This window comes from Saccopteryx leptura, chromosome 12, assembly GCF_036850995.1.
Source record: "Saccopteryx leptura isolate mSacLep1 chromosome 12, mSacLep1_pri_phased_curated, whole genome shotgun sequence".
Classification (NCBI taxonomy): Eukaryota; Metazoa; Chordata; class Mammalia; order Chiroptera; family Emballonuridae; genus Saccopteryx; species Saccopteryx leptura.
Genome location: NC_089514.1, coordinates 249755 through 276424, shown reverse-complemented (window position 1 = coordinate 276424; position 26670 = coordinate 249755). Strand labels below are relative to the sequence as shown.

Below are 26670 nucleotides of genomic sequence, written 5' to 3'. Positions count from 1 at the left end.
GTTATGAGAAGGGAAGTTGGGACCATCCCAAATGTCTGTCGATGGCAGAAGTCCTTGCCAGCCGTGGAAGGGCGCTCTGTGGAGATGCTCCGTATCTGATCTGGGTCAGAGGGGCTCCGTGTGCAGTGCTGTTAAATACACAAGGCGACTCACCTGGGGTGCTGGCAGAGACCACAGGGACCTGGTGTCCATCCACGCGGTCTGGGATTTCCAGTATGGTCTCTAGTTGAGCTACGTCCGGTTCTGTTTCTAGAACCCAGGCTGTTGGGAGCCGTAGCAGGAGTGGGACTCAGGCCCTTCAGTTCCTGGGTCGCCATCTGTCCATGGGTGACAACGGGCAGCACTGGCTTCCTTCCTGTGACGGGGACCTCAGCCTGTTACAGGAGGACCGTCTTGGGAGGAATTGCAGGTGGAGATGTTCTCACTGTGAGGGGACCTCTGTGCCCGACCTGGGTGGGGACTTAACAAAACAGACAAACAGGGTTTCATCCCTTTCTTTTACTCAAAGCACTTGGCTGTTTGTGGCTCTAAGATTAAAGTGTTGGGTCCCTGATGCGGCTGTGTGGCGGTCACTCATCAGGGATTCCCAGGCCGCTACCTGCGGTAGCTGAGCACCTGTGCACATGGACTGAGTCCCCCCAACCCTAGGCTGTTCAGCACCCAGACAGCTGGCACCAGGAGGGCCCAGTGGCGCCCGCGGAGGTCAGGTAGAGAGCAGGAGTCGTGTGCGGGCCCCAGCACTCTGAGAGCCACACAGGTAGCAGCACCTGGAGATAGAGTGGACGCCTGAGCTGTTGCTGCTTCTGCCAGGACACGTGGTGCAGCATGTGACACGTGAACCCCAGCAGCCCCAGTCCCAGGACTCTGGGTCCTGAGAGCCGCTGTCCACGTAATGAGTGGCTGGCTGTGCAGGCGGCTGGGGCGAGTGGGAGCCAGCTGGCCACCCTTGGCCGGTGAGAGGCCCACAGCACCCCAGGCAGCTCCAGAGCGAGGTGTCCCGGTTCTACTCGTGGCTGTTCGTGTGCTGTGGTCCCCCGGTACCCCCGTTTCCTTTGTAAAGTATCTTTATTTGTTAAAGCCCTGAAACACGCTCAGGGCCCGGGCCTTGGGATCCGAACATGTGATTCAAATGACGTTAACTGTGAGTTTAGCATCAGGTACCACATGCTGGGCATCAAGGGGTGACCTGGAGACTCAAGTGGTTCCACAGCCCAGGGCTGGCTCATTGCCCCCCCTCCTCCCTGCCCTCCACTCCACACAGGACACCTTCCCAACCTCTCCTGACAGCTGCCCAGGTGGCCTCCTTCCAAGTGGCCTTTGCGACCCTCCACCTGGCCACCGTCCACCACCTGCCATGTCGATGGGAGCTTCAGGCAGTGCCGGGCTGGCCTCGCCGTGTGTGCTGCTGCTGCTGTGGCCCCTGACGTGCTCCTGCACCAGCCTGTCCGCATGCACTGTCCTCCGGCTGCCACAGGGCTCACGGCCTCAGCCCTACAGGGGACACTGTGGACCCACAGCTGCCCCCCGACAGCCCCCCCCATTCAAGGAACCCTTGGGAGGTCCTCCCGGTCCTGCTGACCTGCTCTCTGGGATCCAGCGACTCCCCTTCCGGTCCTGCTGGCCTGCTCTCTGGAGCCCAGCGACTCCCCTTCCGGTCCTGCTGGCCTGCTCTCTGGAGCCCAACGACTCCCCTCCCGGTCCTGCTGGCCTGCTCTCTGGAGCCCAACGACTCCCCTCCCGGTCCTGCTGACCTGCTCTCTGGAGCCCAACGACTCCCCTCCCGGTCCTGCTGGCCTGCTCTCTGGAGCCCAACGACTCCCCTTCCGGTCCTGCTGGCCTGCTCTCTGGAGCCCAGCGACTCCCCTTCCGATCCCCCAGCAGGCGTGCCGAGGCCTCTCTGGAGGTTCAGGTGTCTGGGGGCTGACGCTGGCCCCGACACAACGTCCCCTCACCTCTGATGGGCGTTGCTGTGCAGATGCTCGGTGTCAGACCTACGGGGGTGGGGGTAGCTCTGTCTAAGACTTTCCCTCTGGCCAGGCAGCAGGGGCAGGACCGTCCCACCCCAGAGAGTGCCCTCCTCACACCTGGCAGGTGGGGCTCAGGAAGAGGAGTCCTGTGTCCAAGAGCAGGGTCCACCATTGAGCACCTGCTGGATGCTGAGCGCTCTGCCTGGGCCTTCACACTCCCTCGCTGTGTGGCCCCCTCCTCCTGGACGTGCACCACCCCAGACCCAAAGTGGGGTCTGATCCGTGGGGAGCAGGTCCCCAGGATGTGGGGCAGCAGGTGGCCAGGAACTGGGGTCTGCAGAGCTCTCTCTGGGGTGATCGTCTGGCTGTTGGCTCTTGGTCGTTTTATTTACATGCCCTGCTGTGTGCTAGGTTTCCGGCCATTGTTCCTTACTCCTGTGCGCACCCTGTCTGAACAGCAGCGTTGGGAAGGTCCCCGTGGGTCCCTGCTCACTCTAGGACCAGGGAACCTGTGGTGTCTGGTGCCTTGATGGTGCCCACCTACTGCAAGTTCCCTGTCAATGGGCAGGCTGACTGTGTGGAACTTCCAGCTGGGGGCCAGGCCAGCCCTGAGGTCGGATTCCGGCCCAGGAAAGCCCTGACCATCCAGGGAGGCCTGTAGAGCTGTGTCTGGATCTCCCAGCCCTTTGGGGGCCCAGGGGCCCCCGATGGCGGCTCAGGCTTGTCAGCATGGTGCTCTCAGCTCTCCTGAGCAGGAAGGGGTGCAGGGGCCAGCCATAAGTGAGGGTGTTGAGGACAAGACTAAAGCCGTCTGGGCAGATGGCCAGGAGTCCTTCTTGCTCCTGAGATGGAGGGGAAACTGAGGCTCAGAGAGTGCAGCTGGGACGCAAGGGAGCAGGATCGGAACCCAGGCTGCGTGAAGCCTGCCGCCTTTCCCCCTCGCTACACACCCTCCCATGCTCTGTCAAAATACCGTCTCCAGGCCCTGGCCGGTTGGCTCAGCGGTAGAGCGTCAGCCTGGCGTGCAAGGGACCCGGGTTCGATTCCCGGCCAGGGCACATAGGAGAAGCGCCCATTTGCTTCTCCACCCCCCCTCCTTCCTCTCTGTCTCTCTCTTCCCCTCCCACAGCCAAGGCCCCATTGGAGCAAAGATGGCCCGGGCGCTGGAATTGGCTCCTTGGCCTCTGCCCCAGGCGCTAGAGTGGCTCTGGGCGGCAGAGCGACGCCCCGGAGGGGCAGAGCATTGCCCCCTGGTGGGCAGAGCATCGCCCCTGGTGGGCGTGCCGGGTGGATCCCGGTCGGGCGCATGCGGGAGTCTGTCTGACTGTCTCTCCCTGTTTCCAGCTTCAGAAAAATACAAAAAAATAAAAATAAAATAAAATAAAAAATACCGTCTCCATCAAAAATATCGTCCTTTCCTTACGCTTTTTTCATATAAAAAAATCTTTTGAGAACGTACCCCTGCACATAGTGATAAAACCACACGGGCGTGAGGATGGAGGGTGAACAGTGCAGCCCGTCCCTGCGTCCCTGGAGTAGCCATTGCCCATTGTCCACCGGCTGAGAGAGAAGACACAGCTCTAAGAAGAGCCAATCGCTTGTTAACGACCTGGGTGGTTAAGAAAATGGTCAATTAGATTTAGTGTAACGTTTATCTTCTTTTTTTTTTTTTTCATCAGGAAGTGAACTGTACATTTTAATGAAGTTTTATCTCCAAAAGGATTATAGCAAAAAGCGTTCTCTATTTAAGAGACCACTTTTCCGTCACCTAGAGCCCTGGGCTTGGGCGCACGCAGGTGTCAGGCTGTGTGGGTAGTGGTGAGGCTGGTCCCCTGGGGGACTGTGCCTGTCGGTTCCAGGAAGGGAGGACAGAGCCAGACCAACCCCTGCACCCTCTGGCCCCCAGCAGCCCCCTGGACTAAGACCTTTTCCCAGACATTTTCTTTTCTGTCTGAGCCTCGCGTGTGCTGGGTCTGACGTTCTCAGAAATGAGCTGAAATCAAATTAAACCAGTGGTGGTGACGAGTCAAATACCAGGAAGGACCTTCTGATGGGCCCCAGGCTGCCTCCCGCCTGTGCCGGCTCTCTGGGCTCCAGGCTCCCCACGTCCTGCAACCGGCCTCCTCTCCTGGGACAGTGTTTGTGGATTCGGCAATCATACCCCACTTTCCTGCGTGTTTTTCTTTCTCTTGGCTCTCGGGGGGCTCTGCTGCCTCAGAAGCACTGACCTGTGGGTGTGTAATGTGGGACTTGCAGCATCTGCTGTGGGAAAGGGGACAGTGGAGGTGAGAGTAGTGGACGCGGGGGACAGTGGATGTGGGAGACAGTGGATGTGGGGGACAGTGGTCGTGGGGGACAGGCCCTCTTCTCCAGCTTTGCAGCTTAATGAGTTGATGCTTCTCCATAACCCTCAGTGTGTCCTCTGTGGCTGCACTGACCCACCCCCACAGAGAGCACTCACTGGGTCTTGCAGACTTGGCACAGGGTGCTAGGGGGGCCGCTGCGTGCACCCTGGGTCTTGTTGACCCACGAGGACCCAGGGCCGGAATAGGTGCCGGGTGGACTCTGCCCGTTGCCAGGGAAGGGCCCCACGGGGATGGCACAGAGAGGAGGGGGAGCTGTTTGGGGAGAGGGTCCTTCCCTCTCACAGATCTCTGCCCAAGGCCTGGCCGTGTGGCTGGGTGCTGGGTGTCCACAGGGGACTAATCATCTCTCTGTCTCTGTCCCCATTTGACTCCCAGGGGGGCTTTCTCTGTGGTCCGACGCTGTGTCAAGCTCTGCACCGGCCATGAGTACGCAGCCAAGATCATCAACACCAAGAAGCTGTCGGCCAGAGGTAGGGTGGGCCGCATGCCGTGGACGGGGTGCTGGGGAGCAAGGTCCTGGCTGCCGTGGGACGTGACAGGCAGGGAGGTCACGGGCTCCACCCTCAGGTCTGGGATCACACCTCCCCGGGGGTTCGGGGGCCTCCCCCAGGGACGGAGAGGCAGAGGCATGGTGGTCGGGGAATGCGTCTGCTCTTGAGCTGGGGCCGAGGACTTGGGTTACGGGTGGCTGGGGGTTTGCGTGCGCTGTGCAGTTCCTCATCAGCCCCTCCTGGCCTTTGCACGTGGACGCCTCTGCCTGCGCTGGGGAGGGTTCAGTGGGCCTGCAGGGCAGCTATGATGCTGGCCAGAGCCGGCCCTGGGCCCCTGGCCTCACCTGCTTCTGCCCCCTGAGCCCTTGTTGAGTGATGGCCCTCACAGGTTGGACAGTGTCCCGTGTGTGGGGTGGGGTGGGGCGGAACGTGGGGGTGAGGACATGGCTGTGCAGCTGTGACAGGGCTGTGTGTGGAGGAGGTACTGCCCTGAGCAGGTGACATGGGACTACAGACAGAGGGCTGGGAGGTGTGGTGCAGGACCCAGGGTAGGTATGCAGGATGGGCCTCCTCAGTGCTGTGGGGGTCCCACAGCTCCTCCACGCCCAGGGTCAGGCAGGAGGGTGTGCACTAAGCCCCTGGCCTGGAGCTCTCCCAGCTCCCCGGGCACTGGGTAGCCCCATGAGCACCCGCGCAGATCTGAACTAATTGAGAAGCCTTGACCAGAGTTTCCTGGCCTGAGCCCCTGCCTCACTGGTGCTGACCTCCATCTGTGGGGCCTGCGTCCACAGCCCGGCAGCCCTGGGGACAGGCAGCTGAGCTTAACCCATGAGCCTCAGTGAGCTGTGTGTGCCTTCAGGGCTGAGCATCTCCAGGGTGGGCACTCCTGTCCCAGGCCAGGCCTCACCTCGGGCCTCGGGTGCCAGGGTGGGGTCAGTCCTACATGCTCAAGGCTTCCTTGGTATTGGGAGGACAAGGAAGAGGATGACACAGGGCCTGAGGGTGGGACAGGGATGTGAGGAGGGAGGCTTTGGGGGGCCCAGCAGCACCAGCTCAGAGGCCAGGGGCCTGTGGGCTCTGCTGGTACTAGTGGGCTGGGCTGGTTCTGGTGGCCTGGGCACCACGAGAGAGAGCTGAGCTAGAGCAGTGCTGGGCATGGGCATGGGACAGGCTGATTGTGACAGGGACAGTGGAGAATTGCAGACACAGGAGGGCCACCAGAGCTCCTGTGGTCCCTGATAGTGGGTGACTGCACCGGTGTTCGGGGTATGTGTCCACCCACGTGGAGACCCTACAGCAGGAGGAACATTCGGTCTCATTCTGTAGGCTTGTGCCCCCGAGGAGTAGGGGAGAGAGCCCACCTCACAGGTCCCCTAGACTAATGGGGGAGCCCCTCACTTGTCCATGTGGACACCGTGAGGAACAGACACAATAAGTGCCCATGTGCGGAGGGCACGGGGCAACCTTGAAGGATGACTAGGATCTCGGGAGGTTCAAGCCAAACCACTGGGGTTTGCTTCCCTGGACTCACTGTTTCTGAAGTAACCGCACCCTCCCAGCGACACCCTCAACGCGTTCTCCAGCAGGAAGGTCAGAGCAGGGGGTCTGGGTTCCAGACACGGCCTCCCTCAGCGCCTCTCTTTCCTGGGTCCTGCTCTCTAGCCGCTGCCCGACCACAGCCTGCTCTCCCCTCTGAGTCCCCCCACAGCCCAGCTCCCTGCCTCGGTTTCCTTGCTGAGTGCAGCCTCGGTTGGGGGGTGGGAAGCAGAGCCACCACCCGGGGCTGGTCTGGAATGGAAGGCGGGTATTTTGTTTTCCTGCTTAATTCCTTACTATGGAAATTTTCAAATCTCCCTGAATACAGAGAAAATGAGAGAATGAGCCCCATCATCAAAAGTTACCAGGTCCTGGCCAGTTCTGTCCCTCTGCCACACCTCACCCCTGCCTGTGTCTCACAGCCGAGCCCAGACTGCCAGTCAGTTCACCTGACGTGTTCAGCATGTTTCTCTAACAGAAGAGGATTTTAGAAACAACCCCCCCACACACATACACTCACACAGGGGCCTTCTGACGCTCCTAGTTCCCTGGGGTTTTCTAGCTGAGGGGGCAGTCGGGGGCATGAGAGGGGAGTCTCAGGACCCCGACTCTCACCTTTTTTTAAAAATGTTTTTATTTTCTTTCTTTTTATTTACTGCTTTTAGAGAGAGGAGAGAGAGAGAGGAGAGAGAGGGAGAGGTGAGAGAGAGAGAGAGAGAGAGAGAGGTGGGGTTCTGGGTAGGAGCAGGAAGCATCAACTCGTAGCCGTTGCTTCTCATAACGGTGCTGTGACGAGGCAAGCCCAGGGTTTTGAACCTGCGACCTCAGCATTCCAGGTCGATGCTCTATTCACTGCGCCACCACAGGTCAGGCCCGACTCTCAGCTTTATGCTGAGGTTGGGCCAAAAATGCTCAGCCTATCTGGAGACTTTGGTCTTGTCATCACACAGCCCTGACTCTGCCCCATGTGGCCCTGGCCCTGTTACTTAGCCACCCTGTCCCTCAGTTTCCCCAGAGGCAGCATAGGGATAAAGCTAGTATCTACTTCAGAGGAGCACTGTGAGCAGGAAGGGGAGTGTGGTGCTGCCTGAGGCCTCTCCTCTCCACCTCGCTCCCAGGTCCTGGCCAGTCCTCTGGCCCCCACCTCCAGGAAGCAGCCCTGGATCCTCCCACCCAGTTTGGAAACCTGCAGGCCCTGTGGGCATTTCTTCATTGACCTTTGTTCCTTAAGGGCAAATGTACCTAGGAGCCCAGAGCCTGTGACCTGCCATCCCTCCTTAAAGGCCGTAGGAGCCGATTAGAAAAAACCTGAAGCTCTCAGTTGGCCTGGCACAGTGCCCTGCCCTGTCCCTCCCTCCCAGGCACTCAGCCTCCTCCAGCTCTTCACACCCCAGGGCCTTTGCACACGTGTCCTCTCTGGACATGCTTTTCTGGAACTTTGTACCTGAGCTGTGATGACACTTCCTCAGAGAGGCATCCCCTGGCCCCCAGTGGGACTCTAGGACCCCAGAACCTGTTGTTTTATGGCTGTCTCCCATCAGATGAAGAGGCCATGAGGTCAGACACTTCACCTGTTTGGTTAAGCATGGTCTCCCACACCTCACCTAGGGCCTGGCAGGTGGTGAGCTCTCCATAAGTGCTTTTGAATGTGTGGATGCATTTGAACACACAGGTGTGCAATCCATGCGGGAGTCAGTCAGTCTCCCAGGGGTGAGGCTGGGCGGGCACTGAGTACAGGGGGTTCTGGAGTAAGGTTTGCTTCAGGGGAGGCCCCTAGTCACTGGACATCTGGACAAATGGAAGGCCCAAATTCAGGAGCCTGAGGGTGGGCAGGAGGCAGGAGGGGAGGCCAGGTGGTCACCTGCAGCCTGCACCTGTGTCCCACAGGGTCAGATATGCTCCCAGCAGTGTCCCTGAGCCAGGGCTCCCAGTCTGGCTGTCTCTGTGGCATGCACCAGACCAGCTCTCTCCCCGGGAAGTCCTTTCAGAGTGGCCTGCCCCAGCTGTGTCCTGGAAGGTGGGAACAGAGGGGATACTAGGAACCTAGATGGCGGGAGAGTGGGGAAGTAGAGGCTGGACCCAGAGGCCAGAGAGGAACTCCTCACCTTTATCTCACCTGTTATCTGAGGCCCGTGCCATGTGATTGCCCCACTCACCTCCGTAAGGCAGGGAGTTGTGCTGTCCCCAGGCCCCACTGAGGGGACAGCCTTCTTCCTCCTCCGAGGCTTCGGATAACAGAGAAATGGCCAGAGGACGACACAGAAGACCACCCGCCCCTAATGGACAGCCTCACCAAGAGGACGCTGTCCATTGCCCCGGCTTGTGCCAGAGGCTGCAAGAGTTAGGTTTTAAAATTTAATAATTAAATAGAGGATTGTGAGACATTTAGAGTCTGAGAATGCACTGAATAATTAGAGATTATTAAACTGCTGTTCACAGAAGCAGTTAGAGAAAAATTAATTGACTGGGGGGGGTGAAGAGATCATTGGGGACATGGGTTTTCTAAACGTCTCTGGTTCTTGCCGCCCCCACCCCAGCTCATTGTTGGCACTGTGCGGCTGTTTGGGGGTGATTTTGTTGCCTTGGAGGGCACCCTGTGGAGGGGATCTGAGTCAGCGCCCGCCGACGGGGAGTGCCCAGAAAGCAGGCGGGCACTTGGGCCCAGAAGTGACCTTGGGCCAGTGGCTGCACACAGCTGGGAGGAGGGACCCTCAGGGGACAGGCCCCTTGCAGTTCTCCTGCCCTGACCCTCAGCAGCACGGAGTCTTTCCCTGGCGGCTTCTCAGTGACCCTCAGAGGTAGAGCCAGGGAAACTGAGTCCCAAGGAGCAGAGACGTGCTCAGTCACAACTGCTGAAGTGAGCAGCTTGGGTCTGGGGCTCTGGACTTCACCCAGCGAGGGGGGAGGGGGCTCATCAGGTATGGGGCTGACCTGGTGGGGGTGAGGGAAGACCAGCCTCACAGGTGAGATTGACCTCACAGGTGGGAGACTGACTTTGCAGGTGGGGCTGACTTGGGAGGAGGTTGACCTTATAGTTAGGGGCTGACCTACAGATGAGGAGACTGAGGCCCCAGGGGCAGGCATCTGGGGCTCACATCTGTGCCTCCTCCCACCTTCAGCATGATGCCCAGCTCACCCCCCAGCCCCCTTGTCGGGTCACCTGGGGCCACCCCTTCCCCAGAGCTTTGGTGGCTCCTTCTGCCTTGGGGACGCCCCAGCAGAGGGTGCGACGGGGCGGAGCTTCCTGGTGGCTCCAGGCTGCACCGCCCACACCTGCCTGGCGCACGGCTTCCCGTCGCCCACGACCCACAGCCGGGAACACGACCCCACTTGGGATGACGGCGCCGCTGCTCCGCGGAACTAGGTTAACGGAGGCCTCGGCGCCGCATTGCAGGGGCGGCCGAGCATGCGCGGCTGGCGGCGGCGGGCGGGCACCCCGCCCCTCGGTCTCCGTGTCCCCCCATCTCTCCCCCCGTTCCTCACCTGGGCGCCCCTCCCGCCTCCTCCTGCCCGTCGTCCTGAGACCCTGAGGGCCGGGCTGGAGGCTGGAGGAGTGCCCGGGGTTGGAGGGCTGTGGAATCCACTGTGGACTCCGCGGGCCTGCTGTCAAGGTCCAGGGCGTTTCATCAGGTTCTGACCCAGCGGCTCGGGCCGCAACAGGCTGCCCGCCTGGGTTCCTGCGCTCGGTCCCTGGGGTCTCCGGGAACTTTGGGTCTGATGCCCACAGTGCTTAGCATGAGCAGGGGGCACAGGAGGGAAGCAGCGAAAACAGCGAGGGTGGCCAGGCGGTACCAGCTCTGCAGGACCATGGTGGAAGTGCCCCTGGGGCTCCTCCCTGCAGTGGCCTCTCTCTGGGAACCCCCACACTATTCACACGTTGGAAACAGACTCACAAAGGAAGCTTGGCTCCTTCAGGGCCTGGTGGACAGTGTCCCCAGGGCCACCTGAAGTCCGCACACAGGTGAGTCCACCATTCCCCAGCTGGGTGATGTTGGCTGGGGTTTGCAGCTGGGTTAACCCAGCTCTGGACAGTAGACAGAACCTGGGCGCTGGCTTCCCTTAACATTCCCCCAAGCGGTCAGCTTTAGCATGGCCCTCCTCCTCCCCTGGGACTCTGTGTCTGGCTGGTGTGTGCCCCCCCTCCATCACAATGTCAAATGAGGCAGCAAAGGACAGGCTGCTGCCAGGGGACCCCCTGAGGCCGCAGCCCAAAAGCCAGCCAGCCTTGTTCACCGCTTCTTGCTGGACCGATTCTCCCCTGGGTGCTTGGCCACCCTTCAGTACAGAAGTGGAGGCTGACCTCCGGGCAGGGGCTGACCCGAGCACAACACTCACATTTCCACTTGCTCTCTCTGAGGTGTCCTGAGCAACATCCAAGATGGCCCGTAACCTCAGCTGGTGCCCTGATGTGTCCCAAACGACCCGTCCCAGACGAGGGCCCCAGCAGAGCCCCCTGCTATCCCTGTGGGCAGGGTTGGGAGCTGAGAAAGGTGGGGGTCATGCTGGTGAATGTGGGTGTCTCCCAGGGAACACAGCCTGCCTGCCTGCCTGGTCCCAGGAGTCTGTGTCCAGCCTATGTTCCAGGAAGAGAGAGAGCCCTGGTGCTGGGCAGAGTGGACTTTGCATGTAGGATTTCACACCTCGTCATTGTGCCTGGCTTCCAGGCAGGTGGCCTCCCTTTTCTCCCCACCCCGTGGAGCCTGGAGGAGGGGGAGGCAGCCTGTCTCCCCTCCCTCTCCCGCCCGCCCCGCTCCTCTCAGATGTCCTCTTGCTGGTGACAGCGCCGCTGCTGCTTCGGGTATTGGCGAGAGGCCAAGCGCCCACCCACGTCCCTCCTGTTCCTCCTCTGCTGGCTCTTCTCTCCCCAACCCCACAGCCCGGGAGCAGGTGGGAGCCGCCAGGGTGGGGGATGGGCCTGGTACGGGGGATGCGGGCAGGACAGAGGGAGTCACGAAGGAGGCCACCAGCCAGGGAGGGAGTCCTGGCCTTGAGGACCCTGAGGGCCTTCTGCATGCCTCAGTGTCCTCTGCTGTGACCGTGCCCCTTGCTGGTCCACACTTGTCCTCTCCCACCTTCTGCTGACCGCAGCAGCCTTCTCTTCATTCTTGACTCAGCTCAGGGTGCCCCCACGTGGGGAGACCCTGCCTAGGGGACCAGCTGCCTTGCTGAGAGGCATGTGGGGATGGTGAGGAGCTGGATTCAGTCCCTGCCTCCCGCACCATTCCTCAGAGTGTTATTGGAGTTCAGCGGCCAAGGCCTGCATGACCCCCTGACCCCCACCCGCCATGCAAGCACCTGTCTCTTCCTTCGCCTTTCCCCCACGGTGGTGGGTTGAGCACCACCCCTGACAGCCTCTGGCAGCCCCTCCCCTCCCAGCCCCATGGGGCGGTACACCCGGTTGGGCCTGAAGGGCTCCCTCCATTCTGGGGGGGTTGGTCCCTGCCCCTGATCCTGGGTGGGGGGCACACCTCTCCTGGCCCTGGAGTTTATGCAGTTGGGCATCTGATGGGGCATGCAAGTTCAGGTTAGCTGTCTTTTTTTTTTTTTTTCAGAGACAGAGAGTGAGTCAGAGAGAGGGATAGACAGGGACAGACAGACAGGAACTGAGAGAGATGAGAAGCATCAATCATTAGTTTTTCATTGCACGTTGCAACACCTTAGTTGTTCATTGATTGCTTTCTCATATGTGCCTTGACCGCGGGCCTTCAGCAGACCGAGTAACCCCTTGCTGGAGCCAGCGACCTTGGGTTCAAGCTGGTGGGCTTTTGCTCAAACCAGATGAGCCCGCACTCAAGCTGGCGACCTTGGGGTCTTGAACCCAGGTCCTCTGCATCTTAGTCCGACGCTCTATCCACTGCGCCACCGCCTGGTCAGGCAGGTTAGCTGTCTTTGAGTAAAGCTGGTTTTGTTTTGTTTGATAAGCGATTTTATGGAGTGTAAATGAATGCTGTGTTTTATGTGTGAGTGTATCTATGCAGGAAAAGTAAATAGCATGCTCGATGCCTTTGCCAGCACCCCCCCAACAGGGCAGTGTGTTCAAGCATCACGTGCGTGTATACAAGGTTGCCTCCAGACCTTTGGCTCAAGTGTGGTCACACGCTCTTAGGCTTATCTGCATGTGGAGTGTGAGCTCCTAAGCTGTCTAGGCATTTAAGATGTGCCTGAACTCAGAGTTCCTCTGTGAGTCTCGGTCCCCTTGAGTCACCTACGGGCAGCATCAGAGCCGCACGCCCTCCCTGTCACCCAGGACCTGTGTCCCTGGGTCTTTAGGACCCAGTCAATGCTGCCTTGGGCGTGCAGGTGGTGAAGAGCACGGGCTCCCTAGATGGAGTGGATTTCCTGGAGGTTGTGGGAACTTGACCTGTGCCCCCACTTCTGTGCACGTCCTGTTTCAGTGGGGCCCTCAGACCTCTGCATGGAAAACTCGATATGGAAGGCGCAGTCCTGGGGCCATCACATGTGTGGGGGGTGATGCATGCAAGTCTGACATGGTCCCGTGGGGAGAGGGAACCAACACCACTGGGGGAAGGACACAGGGGGGTTGAGGTGGGCCAGTTCTTGGGCCCCGGCCGGCACAGGTGTTACACGCGTTCTGTGACATGACAATGTGGCCGTGGCACATAGCAGTGGGGCCACAGTGCAGGACCTCCTCCTCCTGCCCCTCCTGCCCCTTCGACATCGTGTGATGTCAGCTCAGATTCCTCATGTCAGGGCACATGTCACTCATCCTCTTCATATTTGATCTGTGACTTCTTGCCCATTGGAGACAAAATCAACTATTTTTTAAAAACAACATTTTGCTTGCCCTGGCCAGATAGCTCAGTTAGACCCCCGATCAGGGCACTTACAGAATATTTCTCTTTCTCTCTCTCCCCTACCCTTCCTCTTTCCCTAAATCAATAAATAAATTTAAGGGGAAGAAAAGAATGAGACCTTTTCTTCAAAAGAAAAAAACAAAAAACTAATTTTGTCTAATTATAAAAGGAATACAAGATCATTGCCAAAGTTGGGAGAACATATAAAGAAAAAAAATAAAATGATTTGTAATTCTGCCACGCAGAGTGAAGCGCTGTTACCATGGTGATGCATTGTACTCCATCCAGTGATGCAGTCCTGACCAAGTTCTCTCTGGCCAGGTGCCACTGTACTCAATGTGGACAGGTGGTGGTGGCCAAGAAGGCCAACCTACCATGATGGGGTGGACACTGGTGCCTGGGCAGGGCAGTCAGGTGCCCTTTCTGGGCCCCACACAAATAAGTTATGTCTCCAAACACGTGCAAAGAGGAGGTGGAGACCCTCTGGATGGGGTTCTGCCTTCATCAACAGGTTTCATAATATAATACAGTCCTTTAAATCATTTACCTCCCAAAGATGGGCACCCACATGCGTTTCTCTCCTGAATTTTATCTTTGACTGAAGTCAGGCAATTTTTCCAAAGAGGACCACTTCCTTACCCTCCTGGCTCTTGCCAACCTCAACCTCGCTCTGCCCCAGCCACTCACAGCCTGGCATCTCAGTGGCCACCTGCATGGGTGGGGAGAATCAACAAGAATGTTGTTCGGGCCTGACCTGTGGTGGCGCAGTGGATAAAGCGTCGACCTGGAAATGCTGAGGTCGCCGGTTCGAAACCCTGGGCTTGCCTGGTCAAGGCACATATGGGAGTTGATGCTTCCAGCTCCTCCCCCCTTCTCTCTCTCTCTCTCTCCTCTCTCTCTCTCTCTCTCTCTCCCTCTCCTCTCTAAAATGAATAAATAAAATTTAAAAAAAAAAAGAATGTTGTTCAGACAGTTGGCAAAATTGAACGTGGACGGAAGGTTGGATTCAAGTGTCATGTCCGCATTGGGTTTACTACGTGGGGTAACTGCCCTGAGACACACTTGTTCTTACAAAGTGTACAGTTGGGGACGTCTGGGGAGCACGTGTGCATGCGTGCACTTGTGTGCATGTGTGTGCAAAGGAAGAGAGACACACAAAAGCGCTGTCCATGAGAATTCTGTGCTGATCTTGCAGCTTTTCTCTAAGTTTGAAAAATGTTCAGACTAACAAGTTTTTTAAAACTAAGAAAAAAGCGTCCTGTGGGCCCACCACCCAGCACCTCTAGTCTCCCCACTGTACCTTCCAGGGAGGGACAAGGGGCATCGGGACATGGCACCCTGCCCTCTGGTGCTGGGCCACACGTACCCAGACCCACCGTTGTGGTTAGTGTTGGAAAAGCAGAGCCCAGACGTGTTCTGTTGTGCTGCTGTCTATGTGTCCATCCTGGTGGGGTGCTGGGCTGCTTCCGGTGTCTGCTGCCACCTTGGCTGCCCCCACAGTGGAAGAGAATGGATTGTGCTGCTGCGTGGGCTGTGAGGTGAGGGGGCCCTCCCAGTGCCAGGGACAGATGGCAGCCAGGTGAGCTGTGCAGGAGCTGTTAGCCTGTCCAGGAGGCTTGAGTGCCTGTCCTGGGAGGGTGGAGAGCCAGCTGGATGCCCCAAGCGTCCCCCCCCCTCCCCTGAGTGATTCCTGTCTGCAGGTGTGACATCCCTACTCAGAAATGGCACATGTGGGTTTGCAAATATGTATGTGTCCTGATCCTCCCAATCTGTTATCAGCACACATATATGCAGTGGCATTTGAATGTGTGTGTCTGCGTGTGTGTACAGTGGCATGTGTGCACTGTGTTTGTGAATATGTGTAATCATGTGTTTTTGTGTGCACACACATGTACACACTTATATGCATTTGTGTATGCAAGTTTGTGTGGACGTGTGTTTGCACGTGTGTGCTTGTGAATGTGCCTGTGTGCTTGTGTGTATGCATGTGTGTGCACATGCATTTGCATGCATGTATATCTGTATGCGTGTGTGTACATGTGCACCTGTATGCATGTGTGTTTGTGTGTGCAGGGGCATGTATGTGGGAGCACTGCATGATTTGGCTCGTTCTCTGTGAGTGGCATGTCTCACTCAGCCTTTCATTGGGTTTGGGGTGATGCACACATGTTGACAGATGTGTCCTGTTGTGTGACTGCAGCCATATTTGTTTCTCTGGTCAGTGGAAATGGGGGGGGGGGTTCAGTTTTTTACTATTGCAATCTTTGTCAGCTTTTAAAATCCTCCTGACACCTCTGTCTGTTTGAAAAATATAATTTCTGGCTGGTAAATTGCTGGGTCCTCGAGGGGCGGCCTCTGGTGGAGGTCCTGCATCTGAGGGGGGATGTGGGTGTGTGCGAATGCAGGGCCAGGACCTGGATGACCTCGAGTCTCCCTCCTGCCAACACTGCATGAGCACCCCCATCAGACGGGCCCCTGGTTGTGGGTTTGTGCATGGGGTGGCGGTCAGATCCTGCACCCCTTCCCAGACATCCTACAGCCCACGCCACAGCCAGCCTCCTCCGGATGGCAAGTTAGGCTCCAGCAGAAGGCCCTAGCGTGGGATGAGGACGAGTGAGTGAAGGCTTCGCCAGCGCTGTCTGCCCAGCTGCGGACATGCGTGCCCTCTTCCTGAATCACCTGGAGGGGCTCTTGAAGCAAGTCAGCACCGCCCACCCCCAGGTCCCGGCAACTCGCCAGCCTCCTGCCCTAGTTCTGCCGGGAAGTGGGGGGACCCAGGCAGACACAGGCCCCTCCGCACACAGTCCGCAGGCTGAAGTGGCAGGTGGCAGTGGGTTCCCTGGCTCTGAGCTTCGTGGTTGGTGGCTGGTCTGGTACACAATGGCCTGGATGGTGCCAGGCATAGGAGGTGACTGGCTGCTGGAGCATGAGGTGATGACACCGTGTCCCTTTTTGTCCCCAGATCACCAGAAGCTGGAAAGAGAGGCTCGAATCTGCCGCCTTCTGAAGCACTCCAACATCGGTGAGTAGCCTGTGGGGCTGGAGTACATTCTCCCTCCCGGTAGCAGGAAGCCTGTCCCTTGCAGACACCAGAGGCTTCCTTTCCCCGGAGGGATTCTTGGGGTGGGGGAGATAAGGCTTGCTGCACCCTGGAGGGTCCCTGTCCACCCCTCTGTAACTGCCAGCCGGTACACACACAGGGGCCCTGACGTCTGATGGATTCAGAAAAGCCACAAGATGGCTGGTTACAGAGAAAAAGTTTGGAAACCAGAACCAAAGCCCGCGCCAGGTGCAGCCCTGGCCCGAGGTCCGAGGTCCGGTTCTACAAGCCTCTGCCTTCCCTGCCAACCTAGGGTCGGAACTGAGATCCGAGGTCTGGTTCTATGAGCCTCTGCCATCCCTGCCAACCCAGGGTCTGGAACCGAGGTCCGAGGTCTGGTTCTAAGAGCCTCTGCCATCCCTGCCAACCCAGGGTCGGAACTGAGGTCCGAGGTCCGGTTCTATGAGCCTCTGCCATCCCTGCCAACCCAGGGTCAGAACTGAGGTCCGAGGTCTGGTTCTATGAGCCTCTGCCATCCCTGCCAACCCAGGGTCTGGAATTGAGGTCCGAGGTCTGGTTCTACGAGCCTCTGCCATCCCTGCCAACCCAGGGTCGGAACTGAGGTCCGAGGTCTGGTTCTAAGAGCCTCTGCCTTCCCTGCCAACCCAGGGTCGGAACTGAGGTCCGAGGTCTGGTTCTAAGAGCCTCTGCCTTCCCTGCCAACCCAGGGTCGGAACTGAGGTCCGAGGTCTGGTTCTATGAGCCTCTGCCTTCCCTGCCAACCCAGGGTTTGGAACCGAGGTCCGAGGTCCGGTTCTATGAGCCTCTGCCTTCCCTGCCAACCCAGGGTCGGAACTGAGGTCCGAGGTCCGGTTCTATGAGCCTCTGCCTTCCCTGCCAACCCAGGGTCGGAACTGAGGTCCGAGGTCCGGTTCTACGAGCCTCTGCCATCCCTGCCAACCCAGGGTCTGGAACTGAGGTCAGGGGAGAGGTCCCACCCCACAGCTGCCCCTCGGGGACACGTCAGACTTGGGCGTCAGGTCTTGGTCTTGGGGTGCAGCTGCACTGCCGAGGAGGGTCTCTGCTTCCTGACACCCCGAGCGTGTCAGAGGTGGTGGAGCTGTCGGAGCTGCTTGGCCCTCCGGCTGTGCTGAATCAGAAGTCGGTGTGGATCTCCGCCTTGGCCACCTGGCCTCCCTGCCTGCCCTTTGCCCCCTCTGCTCCAGGGTGGTCCCTGCCTGCCACCCTGTGGAGCACGTGTGTGCCCTGCTACTTGTCCTTCTCACCTCTGGTCCCTAAGGACTGTGGGAGCCTGAGACCCAGGCCTTGCCCACACTGGGAAGCAGCCAGGACGCCTTGAGGGGACAGTGGACTCCTTCACCAGGGGACCTGAGGGTGGATTCCTGGGCCCCCTCCCACCAAAATTCTGACTCAGTTGTGCCAGGACAAGCCCAGGAGTCTGTTTACACGAATGTCAGGGTGTGTTGAGTGGTGAGTTGAGGTGCCTCTGGTCTGGGCATTCATGCCACGACCAGACCAGGCTTTGGACACGTCTCTCTTGGGTCCTGAGTCTTCTCCAGCTGTTCTGACCCAGATGGGGGAACCAGTGTTCCATTTCCTGGGTGCCTGGGGTCCTCCAGTCCTTGGGCCTGAGCCCAAGCTCTTTAATCACAGAATCTCAAGGCTGAGTTTGCTGGCAATCCTGGCATGCAAACTCCTGACCTGCCCCCAAAGAGAGACTTGGGGGCCAGGAACCTGCCTTTGCCAGTGCACTCGGGATTCCAGCGTGGGTGTCTGCAGGAAGCCCATACCTAGCGCTCTGGTCTGACCCCACCAGCCAGCTAGGGCCCCACTACCTCCAGGCGCCACCTCCTGGGCAGCTCTGCCCACGCCCTTTCCTCGCCAGCCCCCTTCCTCTGTCCCCTGAACCCCAACTGAGGCTGGTCCCCCATTCTGAGTGATAGTCTGGGATCCCCTTCTTTACGAGATAAGACCCAGGTGTTCTCTGGGTTGGTGTTTTCAGACAGCTCTCCAACAAAACGCCTTCGTGTGCTCAGTGTGGTTGTGGGGCGGTTCTGAGCGGCGTCCGGGGTCCTTGTAGTAGCGTCATTCCAGACCACGAGAGGCGGAGCTGAAACTTTAGGGTTGAGACAGAACATTCCTGACCACGGGACAAGCGGAGCTGTGAGCTGACCACTCTGGGGACCTCAGCGATGTGGGGTCCTGCAACACTTGTCCTGTGGCCGCTCATTCCGCCCCGCGTCATGTCTTCAAGGCGTGTCTGCGCCGTGCGCCGCGGCAGGTGGCTGATCAACTTCCTCTTGAGGCAGGCGGGGCGGTCGTCCGCTGGGTGGGGGTCTCAGTCGCTTAGCCACTCGTCTGTCGTGGACATTTGGCTTTTTCTGCCAGATGGCTGTGTGGCTGATGCCATGAGCACAGGGTCTGTCTGGGTCCCGTCTCCCGTTCTGCGGGAGTGTGCCCCCCCCTTCACTGTGCGGCTCTGCATCCTCACCCAGGGCTTCCCCACTGTCCTCCCTCAGGGCCTGAGACGCTGTCTTCATGTACCCACATGTCATTTACTTGCTGTTTTTATTTAAATAGATTCTGAAAAGTCATTCTACTCATCCCTGTTTGTGACATCATGGGTCTAGGGTGCTAGCTAGGTTTTCTTCTTAACTATGAAAATGACATTCAATTATTTTTAAATGTTAAAAGATATATTTGGAAAACTGTTCATGTGTACACGGCCTCACCCACGCAGACCCCGGTGTTTTCCTGGGTGGGGAGACAGGACTCCCCATCTGCCAGCAGGGCCTGGGGTCTGCCCCTGTCACTGGCACTGTGGGGCTGGGCCTGGCCAGGGCCTCCACCAAGAAGGCCTTCAGCACCCCGGTGTTACCAACCCTTTGACCAGGGAAGTCAGGTTCCCCTGCATGGGAGGAGAGAGGCTTGCAGGACTGTCCAGGGGGAGGGGGCTGCCTGCGAGCATCAGGACTCGCTGCAGTCACCTTGCGGTTCCTGCGAGTGGGGGGCGGGCCCCTGGAGAGACCAGAACTGGAAGTGGGAGGATGCTGGTGCCAGTTAGAAACCAGGGAGGTGTGGAGGGCACCAGGAAGGGAGGGGGACCGGAGGGCAGCTTTGTGGGGGTCTGAACCCCTCCCCATCCACACTGCTGCTCGGTCTTTGTGAGCTGTGGGCCCTCAGCCCACTTAACCTCTCTGTGCACCAGCTGCCCATCTGTAACCTCTCGGGATGGTTGGCTACCGGTGGGCACATGCCCGGTGCTTAGAGGAGCACCCAAGTGCAGCTGCCCCAGACGCAAAGGCAGAGTCCAGCACATGGGGAGCAGTGTCCAGAATAAGCCATGTGCCTCCTGCTCAGGGCAGGGAGGTACCAGGGTTGCCTTCCTGTGCGGGAGCCCACATGGCCCTCACTCCCTCACCCCTTCAGCACCACGGGACTGAGGGGCGTGGTTCTGGGCTCAGGGACAGAAGGAATCTGATGAAGCCATGATGGGGGAGTGTGTGGTCACAGCACCAGCCTGCTGACCCTCACAGTCTGTAGTCTCTGGAATTGGGTCTGACCCTTTGGCAGTGGTGCCTCACTGGGTGGGTGGGCCTCTGCCTGGGGTCCCTGCCCCTCAACCTGCTGCGCTCCTCTTCCCAAAGCCCCTCGATGGCTCCTTCTCGGGACCTGGTACGTAAGCCCGTCCGAACACCTGGATGCCCCATGAAGGCTGACCTGGGGTTGCTGGCCAGCAGGGCCCACAGTCCCCCTGCAGCCCTGCCTGCCCACCCCGTGCAGTGGGAGCCCCGGGCCCTCGGAGGGCAGGCTTCCCCCTGCACAGCAGTGGCGCAGGGGCATGGGCGGCCCGGCTGCTGCCTGCTCTCACGGTCTCTCCTGTCCCCACAGTGCGCCTTCACGACAGCATCTCCGAGGAGGGGTTCCACTACCTGGTCTTCGATCTGTAAGTGCTCAGCCTCACACCAGGGGTGGGATCTGTGGTCTCCTTAGCCCCTGGTGGACAGTGCCAGCTGCCCAGCCCAGCCTCGCTTGTCACTGCCTTGTTTGCTTAGCAGCAGGGTGGGCAGCCCCGCCAGCGGGGGCCCCCATGCTGGGCCCTGCCCTCCAGACAGAACGAGCTGGGAGAGGAAGTGGAGGCCCGCAGAGGAACAGGTCCTCGGCCCTCCGTCCCTGTCTTTCCCTTGGTGTCCTCACCACAGCTAGACGGAGGCACCACTGGCCGGCACGAGCGTGTGCATGAGTGTGCATGTGTGTATTCCTGGGGGCATGTGTGCATTGCTTTGTGGAGTGTGTTCATGTGTGTGCACATGTGGTTTTGGGGGTGTGTACATGTGTGTTGTGTAGTTTAGGGGGTGGGCGTGTGTGTGTGCGCGCGTGTGCGGGGGCTGAGTGAGAAGGCATCTAGGGCCTCTGCTGCCTCTCGCTTCCTGCTGGTTTAGAAGTGGTGATCTCACCCCCTCGCTCCCTGACTGCTCCCCTGAGCAGTGCTATATTTAGCTGTCCGTGAGTCACTGCCACTGAGGACATGGGGTGCTCAGGACATGGGGCGGGCAGGGGCCGTAGACTTTGGGCAGCCCTGTCTGGCCTCCAGTCTGCCACAGGGCCAGGAAGGCCCCACTGAGTGCTGTCACCGCGGTGATAGGGGCTGCCTGCATGGACAGCTCTCTCTCCCTTAAAGGGCAGCTGCCTCGGGTCATGGGGCGTGGAGGCCTGAGGAGCCCTCAGCCCACTTGGGTTCCAGTCAGGAAAGGCTGGGACTGTCTCTGCAAGGGCGTGGCTGCCTCTCAGTGCCTCTGTGTTCCACAAGAGTCCACTTCAAGTCACCAGTAGGGTGGCCAGGGCCACCAGGCCAAGGCTGTACCCTGAATCGGCTGTTCTATGGCCCCTCAGAGGTGGCAGGCTCACTGTTACCCCCTCTGCCCCCAGGAAATATACAGGCCACCAAGCTGGAGGGTGGCCTGGTCCAGGGACTCGGTGGCCAACAGAAAGGTGTGTGTGATTCAGGAGCAGACAGGGGGCAGGAATGCTGTGTGTGCACACCTGTACATGTAAATGTGTGCACCATGTGAGTGCACACCTGTGCACATGTCTGTGCCTGTGCCCTTGAGAGATTCCTTCCCTCCTGCCCACATGACAGGCAGCATGGGGAGAGGTCAGAAGGGAGCTGGCAAGTGGAAATGGCTGTTTCTTGGAAGGGGTGAGGAGGAGGGGCCTGGGTCCTGCACTTCCTCCTCTCAACCTCTGTGGCCCCCAAGCCTGTGGTGGTCCGTACTCTACTAAAGTCCCACCCTGGGGCATCCAAGACACCCTGGGTCTCAGAAAGCCATTTCCATGTTGGACGGGGAAGGTCTGTGCTGGGAGTCTGGTGAGCACAAGGAGTGATCCGGCCACTACCTGCTCCCACAATCCTCCAGGTCACACGGTACCTGCCCCCACAACCCTGCAGGCCACACGGTACCTGCCCCCACAATCCTCCAGGTCACACGGTACCTGCCCCCACAATCCTCCAGGCCACACAGTACCTGCCCCCACAACCCTCCAGGCCACACAGTACCTGCCCCCACAACCCTCCAGGCCACATAGTACCTGCCCCCACAACCCTGCAGGCCACACGGTACCTGCCCCCACAACCCTCCAGGCCACACAGTACCTGCCCCCACAACCCTCCAGGCCACATAGTACCTGCCCCCACAACCCTCCAGGTCACAGCACGGTAGCCCCAGGACTGGGAAGCACTCTGGCTTGGGTTGGCATCTTCAGGAGGCCCCAAGGCCCCTTGGCAGTTTGGGGGCTCTGTGGATTCAGAGGTTGACGGCTTTTTTTATTTCCTATGCCTGGGAATGTCACAGGGCCTTGGGGACCAGGCCTAGGAACAGAGGAAGGGAGTTCCCCTGAGGGCTCTGACTGCCGGCCAGAATTGGCCATGTCCTCTGTCTAGGGCCAGAGGAGGGAGAGGATGGAGAAGATACTGGCCTCTAGACCAGACCCTTCCTGGGCAGCACGAGACGCTAGCACCCCCCACAGCTAACGCCCTGCTCTGCAGCTGTGGGCCACATGGCCTCAGGTGCTGTCAGCACGGACTGGAGTCTCCTGTGGACACAGGAACCCAGAGGGTGTCCCCAGCCCCGGGCAGGGCCCCCTGGGGGTTCCTTGTGCTCCTGCTGCAGTGCTCGCCAAGACCTGGTGCCTTCATTCCTGTCGGGGCCGCAGGGCCTGGCCCGTGAGCTGTGTGTGAAGGGAAATAGAGTACTGCTCCTGGGCTGGACCTGGAGCCCCTTCCCCATGACCCAGGTACATAGACCTGCCATGCACAGACTTACACGCATGCACGTGTGCACATAGGTGCGCACAGGCACAGGAACCCCTGGCTCCCTTGGTGTGTGTCTGCTCTGAGCCTCAGCTTCCTCCAGTGGCAAAATGGAACCCTAAAACCTCCTCTCCCCCACGGTTGTGGGGGTTCCACAGGGAGTATGTCTAGCCAGGACTGGGGGAGCACTCACACCCAACACCCCCTTGGTTTTGTTTTCCTCCAACGTTAAGAGAGAGCCTGCCTGTGCAGGGTCCCTCCATGTTTGCCCTCACCGTGGGCCTGAGTTCTGGGCACAAAACTGAGGCCAGCCCCACCCTACCTTAGAACTTAGTGGAAACTGAAATACACATGCAAGACCATAGCACGTGGGCAGCTGCGGACCAACCTCAGGAGGAAGGGTACACTGCACAGCAAGGTATCCTCGGTCCCCACAGGTGCAAGAGGGCAGCTCTGGACCTCCTGGGTTGGAAGGCTGTATGGAGGTTCCTGGTGGATATGGAGCCGGCCAGGTTGGGCGAGGGGTCTGGGTAGACCCAGGGGACACCTCCCTGCTTCCCTGTACATGTGTCTCTCGACCCTGCTCTCTGCACCTTCTGTCCACGCCCACGTTGCCCAGCCCAGGGGACCCTGGACAGCCTGGACCCTTTGTAGGTTCCCAGAAGCCCTCCAGGCAGTGGCTCCTGCCCTGGGGGCCCATCCTGACTCTAAGGACTGACACACAGCAGGAAAGTCTGTGGACACAGATCCCACCCTCCTCCTGGAGGTGGGACTTGGAAGACCTCACGTCCCATCTGCCAAGGAGGCCAGACCCTCGGCTCTGGGGGTTTGAGAGGGGGAACCAGATCTCCTCGGGCCTGGAATTAGAGCCTGGGTACCACAAGGCCTGGGTACCACTGCAGGGCCTGGCGCAAACCTCTCAGCTGCCCACTCTGGGCAGAGCCCTGAGGTAACTGACACAATGTTCTGAGTTTCTGAGTGCCATGGTCACAGAGGGCATGAGGACGAAATGTTAAATGCCACCGTGTGTGAGTAAGTGCTCAGTGAGCCGGCAGTCCTCGATGACGGGGCCACGGCAGACGTGTGGCGGTGACGGGGGAGGTGGAGAAGGTGGTAGACACCGTGATGGAGGGGGCGGGGGTGACGGGTCTCTAGAATCGTGACTCCTGTGTGCTTTCCCACAGGGTCACTGGTGGGGAACTCTTTGAGGACATTGTGGCGAGAGAGTACTACAGCGAGGCCGATGCCAGGTGGGTGTGGAGCCCTGACAGTGTCCTGCCCTGCCCCGCCCTGCCCTCAGCCAGCCCCAGCCCCGCCCCTCTGGCCCACCTTGTCCTAACATGGGCAGGGCAGACAGTTGGCTGGCTGGAGGTGCCATTCCGTCCACCCTGGCTGAGCCCACTGGGAGCTCTCTGAGCAGGTTAAAGGAGCAAGGGCAGCTCTCTGTTCCTGCCGAGCACGGAGGTGTGGTCCGAATCTGGGAGGACCCAGGCCTGCTTTGTTCCCCGGGTGGGAAGTGGCCCACAGGGTGCGATCCCTGAGGTGGCTGGTGACAGGCGGGGAGCAGCATGGTTCCTAGTTGTCCTCCTGACCCTTTCTCGGACATCAATCCGTGGCCCACAGCAGGCACCTCGGGTGCCTTCCTCATGCGGAGGCGCAGTCTCCAAATGCTTGTCCCAAAGACCAACCATGACTCCCTTTCCATCACCCGCTGGGGCCACCCTGAAGGCAAGTGAGGCCTTTGCCCTCCGCTGTCCTTCCCGGGAGGCCTCAGGGTGGTGGGCGGGAAGCCAGGTCCCTGCGTAAGAGACCAGGGACCTGGGCAGCCCTTCCTGTGGGGGTTTGCCCTCACCCGGGGATGAAGATGCCATCTGCAGTGTGGCTGCTGGGCTGGCAGGGCCCCGCCCTGGGAGGGAGGCCACTGAGTCCCGTGCTTGTGGGCCAGATGTCACCTGATCTATGGCAAAACCGTCCTGGAGACAGCTGAGGGCGTGCACATGGCCCAAGAGGCACGCATTTAGAAAAGAGAAAAGGCTGACAGTGGCCCTCTGTAGGGAGTGGAATTGTGGATGCTTTTCAGATTTTTTATCTTTTTTGGTCTATTTTTAAGTTTTTCTTTAATGAATATGTATTACTTTTCTAATCAAGAAAAATGAATATTTTTTAAAGTAGCTTTTGGTGACTTGCTTCTGCCCCCACAGGCTGCCTTGCCGGCTGGGGATGGCCCGAGTCCCTGTGAGAGGGTGTGAGTGGGCCCCGGTGCCACCCAGAGCAGGCAGCTGGGGGTGGGGTGGGGTCTGGGGTGGGAAAGGGAAGGCCAGACCACAGAGGGTGCAGAGGCACCGGCCAACTTTCGGAGGCTCCTGGAGGAAGGACTTTCACTTTGCAAACAGCCTGGGAGTGCCTGTCCGTTTTGAGAGGAGGAAAATGCTTTTTATTTCCCACTGACCATGAAAGTGGACATTGGGGTCCACCATGCTCCACTGGGCGTATCCAAGTGAGGGTGCTGGCCTGAGAGAGGTCAGGAATCCAGGACCCAGCACGTCCTCCCATCTGCCAGGGTGTAGGGCTCCTGGGCGGATGTAGGCCAGGCCAAGTGAGGAGAGAAGGGTCCTACTGGCCACTCCCAGAAGGGACTTAATGGCCCAGGGCCAGCACCTGGACTGAACTCTCCCTTGGAGGAGGATAACACCACCTGGATGCTTGCGAAGGTTGCTTGCCTTCACTGTCCTATTTCCCTACCTGGACCATCCATCCCCGGCTCTGAATCCTCAGTGCCTACTACTGAGCACTGCCCAGGACTGGCACCATCCCCTGTGCTGCAGCATGAGGTCTGAGGTCCTGCAGGGGGCACAGCCCACTGCCCTAGTGCACCTCTGGGCCTGAGCACTGGGCCTGCCCACATCCCCGCTGGTGCCCACACAGCACACCCACACCTGCGCACGCCCACATTCCAGTCACAGCTCATGCCCCCCAAACATGTATGGCCTCAGAGCTCCTCTACTGCCCACCTGCCCCTCCCTCCCTCCCGGACTTCACCCCTTCAGGCGTGAGGATCCCTGCCCCGTGGTAGGGTCCCTCCACAACACCTGGTTTTCTCACCACCAGGCTGTGAGGAAGGGTGGCAGGGCGGAGGGACACCCCTCTAGCTTCTTTCCACGGGGACTCTGAACCCTCCTCAGAGACCTGCGCTTGACCACCGTTTGGCGCCCTGCCTGGGTCAGGAGGGCGTCTGGAGGGTCCGTGGGGAAACGCTGTGAAGAGCCAGTGGAGGTGGGTCAGCCCGGCCTGCCGGTGGCGTGGCCGCCGCCTTCTGTCCAGGAACCTGGCTTGCTTAGCCAGCTCTTCGTGAGCACAGGGGGCGAAGCCAGGGAGAGTCTGTCCTGCCTGCATGGCTCACCGTCAGGGTGGCCCTGGAGCGTGAGCAGGGCTGCGGGACAGGGGGACAGGGCAGAGGGGCGGGACTGGATGTGAGTGACGCCGGCCAGGAGCCCAGTAACCCCCTCAGATGGGACTTGGAAGAGGGTAGGAGCGCAGACCCCCCCCCCCCGTCAAATCCTACCCCAGAGGGGTGCTGTGGCGGGTAGGTCTGTGAGTCCAGGAAACATCTGAGGACCAGACCGTCTCCTGCAAGGTGGGGGCTGAGGACAGGACACGATTGAGATGGGAGATGACACATCCGTACGGTCACTGGGGCCACAGTCAGTGGAGATGGATGCTGCTCGGCCACCCACAGAGGATGGAACTGCCCACAGCTGCCGTGGGGACAGAACATGGAGACTCCTGGAGGGCAAGGCCTCTAGGGTGAATGAAGATGCAGGTTGCCAGGTTGCCTTGACCCGAAGCTGAAACCCACGTTTGCAGCTGTTGGGCAGGTCAAGCTTGGAAAGGTCACTCCAGAAGCGTGGAGAGCAGTGGGAGGCTGTGCAGGCTTCTGGTCACTGTTGGAAGGTCAGGGGCAACGCAGGACAGCAGGGCTCACAGCTGGGCACACAGACCCCTCGCTCTGCCACCCCGGGACAGAGCTGGCATCTCGCTGCAGTAGTAGTGCAGGACAAGGCTGGTCAGTGGTTGGAGTCACGCAGGCTCTGTGAGGTGCTGCCAGGACCCTGCAGTCCCCGAGT

At 59.4% G+C, this 26670-nt stretch overlaps 1 protein-coding gene across 14 annotated transcripts in view; it reads left to right on the top strand.

The window, feature by feature from the left end:
* CAMK2B (calcium/calmodulin dependent protein kinase II beta) overlaps positions 1-26670 on the top strand; it is a 68330-nt gene that overhangs the window by 16470 nt on the left and 25190 nt on the right. For all 14 annotated transcript variants that reach the window (XM_066353694.1, XM_066353693.1, XM_066353690.1 and 11 more), the window contains exons 2-5: positions 4709-4803; positions 16138-16197; positions 20128-20182; positions 23731-23796. In XM_066353694.1, coding sequence (XP_066209791.1) covers positions 4709-4803; positions 16138-16197; positions 20128-20182; positions 23731-23796 — 276 coding nt within the window. The remainder of the gene's footprint in view (positions 1-4708; positions 4804-16137; positions 16198-20127; positions 20183-23730; positions 23797-26670) is intronic.